General features: G+C 39.0%; 1 protein-coding gene across 1 annotated transcript; it reads right to left on the bottom strand.

The window, feature by feature from the left end:
• Window positions 1-1643: 1643 nt before the first annotated feature.
• LOC134607853 (transcription factor Sox-17-alpha-like) lies at window positions 1644-3300 on the bottom strand. The gene is made up of 2 exons (XM_063450423.1): window positions 3021-3300; window positions 1644-2605 (listed from the first exon to the last, which is right to left on the bottom strand). Exons 1-2 carry the CDS (start codon window positions 3298-3300, stop codon window positions 1770-1772), a joined length of 1116 nt encoding a protein of 371 aa, XP_063306493.1. The 3' UTR covers window positions 1644-1769.
• Between the last annotated feature and the right edge of the window lie 483 nt (window positions 3301-3783).

The following is a 3783-nucleotide window of genomic DNA, read 5'->3' on the forward strand; positions in this document are numbered from 1 at the left end:
TCCGTTGGATGAGTTTGGTTCCTAATTACTGGACTTCGTTTAACGCAAGAAAGAGGGGGATCTTGGGAGATACAAGCCTTTTATAAGTCACTTCCTCTGTTATGTGATTGGTTGTTTGTGTACTATACAGTTTTTTCTCAATTTGAGATATTTATATTAATTTCTATCTTTGCTACTGAGAGAATTAAATAAAGAGTTATGCATAATACTCGCCTCTGTGTCTTTAATAAAATCGTGACTTCACCTAATGTTAATAGTAAAATCTGAGAATTTATTGCTATATTTCTGTTCTCCGGATAATTGTAATATATCATTATACCCCAGTTTTGTTGTTTTTCTTTTCTGTATGTTTAATTTTTTAATATGTTCAATTTTTCAGTTGAATGTTGTATTATATAAAATGGTATCTGTTCAATAAAAATTATATGAAGGGAAAGTTTCAGTATGCAGGAGAATTGGACGAGACATTTTGAGGCTGTGAAATAAATACTCTTTAAAACTTAAATAAATTGATTGTGTATTTATTAGGGTAAAGTCATATATGTAAGTTTTCATATAGTGTTTATTTTCAAATTACATTTTTTATAATTTACCTATATGCATATGTATATTATCATATATGTATGGAGTAAATTAGAGTCAGAAATTAATATTTTATGTGCACAAACCCATATTCAATCACATTTCCTACAATATGGACCACACACTAATCTTTGTTTTGCTCCTGGGGTGCAATAGGATAATATATTAAACAAGGGATATGTTTGGATTGCACTAGTTTTATCTTTTTTTTTTTTTGTAGAAAATATATGTTTTCGATTAAAGGTTTAACCTGAAACTCTGAATTCTTTATAATTCTTCATAAGTATTAAGTACTGCAAGTGGAGCTGTGATCACTAAGCTATCTCTCTGACCTGTATCCCATACTGAACATACAAATGACATCTTCCATTTCCTTGCCAAGCCATGTTTAATGTATTATATTATTACAAGTTACAGAAGGATTCTAAGATCCAATCATAATGAAGCCGAGCACTGCTCATTATTAATATGCACTGTGTATTAATGTCAGTAATTATACGAACTACTAGATAAAGAGCCAGATCGCATCTAGAAGTGTCAGTCCCCCAACCGTCACCAGTGACAACTATGCGAATTCTCTCTGTCTGTGGAAGCTCTCCCGGGATCCTCCACTGATCTAAATGCTGTAGTCTTGTTCCTTAAAATTTGGAATGTACAATGTAATATTGTCCCCCTTGTTTAAGAGCATTATAACAAATGTAAGTTTTAGGTTTGTGTTAAATACCAGGTGAGGATGCATGCTTTGTAAGCTTCCTGGACACCAGAGCTCTAACATGCTGTATCAGACTTATTGCTTTAACAAGGAGAACCACGTGGACACACACACACACACAAAATAAAAACACTCTGGTAATAAATTATACTTAAGGGCTTTTCCATTTATTTAAAAATGCAATATAAAAATATAGGAATAAAATAAAAGTATATACACATAATTGTAATAAAATGCATTATTATAAGTAATAAATTACAAAAATAGACCACAGATTATCACATGATTATTTTTTTTTAACAATGAACTCTTGTGTGGTTATTTGTTTGTTCAAAGCTAATGTAGAATTTGCACACTCCACCGACACTCAAAGACTGAAGTCTAAAACGACTTAGAAAATTAGTTATAGGACTTTTTCCAACATCGGAAATTTAAACAGGCATTTGTCTGAAAGAGGGATGGAGGGAGCAATGTTTTACGCATTGGAGTAGTTATTACAATAATACATTGCAGTGCTAGCATCAGACAATACAGAACTTATTAAGCCATTCTCTGTATGGGACACAGTCTGGTCTTGGCTATGATAGTGCATCCCTACTTCGGCCTTGGTTACATAACCCAGGTACTGATTGAACTCTGCTTTGTCAACACCACCCAATGTGTCAACGTGGTGCATGGAAGGCTCCACTCTGGGTATGGACTCAGGGGGTGGTGAGGGGTGCCCTGGCAGTACCATTTGATGCCTGTTTGATACATATGATTGTCCATAATACATTTGTGGGGGCTGTTGGTACACAATCATGTTTATTGCGCTCGCTTGGCCCATCTGTTCTGCCTGGGACAATTGTCTGTCAGCCATTGGGCTGGAGGGACTCTGCTGCTGGGAACAGTTGCTATTGTAAGTATAGGGCAGCAAGGGACACTCTTCTTGGGCAGAAGATGTGAAAGACAAAGAGTCAGCTTCAGCCAAATCCAGAGGTGACGCTTCCGGTGTGGGCAAGCTGTAGTCGTAGTGGTGGTCTCTATAGTGACTGGTGCTCTGTGGAAGCTGAGAGTGGCAATAGGACTGGTCTTGGTTATAGCCCATACTGAAAGTGTCCAAACACATCCTCCCATCAGTACTGGTCTGCTCTGACTGTTCTGCTATGCCCATAAATCCATTTTCAGATCTTTTCATCCTTTTGACCTGTTTTCTTCTCCTTGGTCTATATTTATAATTCGGGTGGTCTTGCATATGCTGCACTCTCAGTCTCTCTGCCTCTTCTATAAACTGACGTTTTTCATTTGGAGTGAAAGCCCTCCATGCTTTCCCTGCAGAGGAGACAAGAAAAACATAAACAATTAGGATTTCAGCCATGGGAGATCTTGCTATTTTTATTTTTTTTTTACTTTTAAAATCTTTAAAATCCACAACCCAGTCAAATTTACTACTAGTTAATGATTCAGCTTTATAAAGCTAAAATGAACAAAAACGAACTTATACAAAATATTTTAGAAAATCGTTATGCCCCAATAATTATACAACATACTATTTTGTCGTTTAATAAAATGTGCAGACAGAAAGAGTAAAGCTGTCATTTATCACTAAACTATAAATTGTAACGAACTGAAATCCAAATGACAAACTTTAAGCTAATATCCAACCCGTGACTACATTCTGCCATTCTGATTCCAGTTCGGTGCATTTCGGAGTTTAGTGAATAATGAATAATTGCCTATTCCTTACCTAGCATTTTGCTGAGCTCGGCGTTGTGAAGGTCTGGGTTCTGCTGTGCCAGCCGCTTTCTCTCGTCCTTGGCCCAGACCATAAATGCATTCATGGGTCGGCGGATCCGAGACTCCGCTTTGCTCCTCATGTTGGCAGATTCCGCTTTCACTTCGCCCTCTCCCAAGACATTGACAGACTCGGTCCAGGGTCGCTGTCCCAATCCCGGCATCATTATTGTCGCTGGGCACTTGGCTTGGGTCTGATCGTCACTGGCGTATCCACCATCAGGGCTGCTCATGGCTGGGTGTCTGAGACACAAAGTCTCTGCTCACTCTGATGGAATGTCTATGTCCCCACAGGCTGCTCAACGTTCTATAACAAAGGGACGAGCCAATCAGCGGGTTAAGGGGCGGAGCTTCACCTGAGCCGTGCGAGAGGCTGCGCTGTGATTGGTTGTCTTTGTTCAGTTTCTCCCCTCCCACCCCCTGCCAGGCGCGCGGCACCTGCACTGCCCAGCCAAGTGTTGCTGCACTGAGCGGATCCCGGGACTGGGCCCATTATCGGGGATTAGGGACATAGAGACTGAGGGCTGATAGTGACACAGCTGGACCCCCACCCCCCACCCCCCCAATTCAAATACAAGAGCAATATGTTAATGTTATTTTCTACCTTTTAATCCTATTGTATATAGGAACTTTGTTTCATATGAATTATTGCCCATTTTATATCTCTGGCAAAGAGAAACCACAGCAAAAATCTTATTCACATGTTTTACTGGGAA

The sequence above is a fragment of the Pelobates fuscus genome, chromosome 4, assembly GCF_036172605.1.
Source record: "Pelobates fuscus isolate aPelFus1 chromosome 4, aPelFus1.pri, whole genome shotgun sequence".
Lineage (NCBI taxonomy): Eukaryota > Metazoa > Chordata > Amphibia > Anura > Pelobatidae > Pelobates > Pelobates fuscus.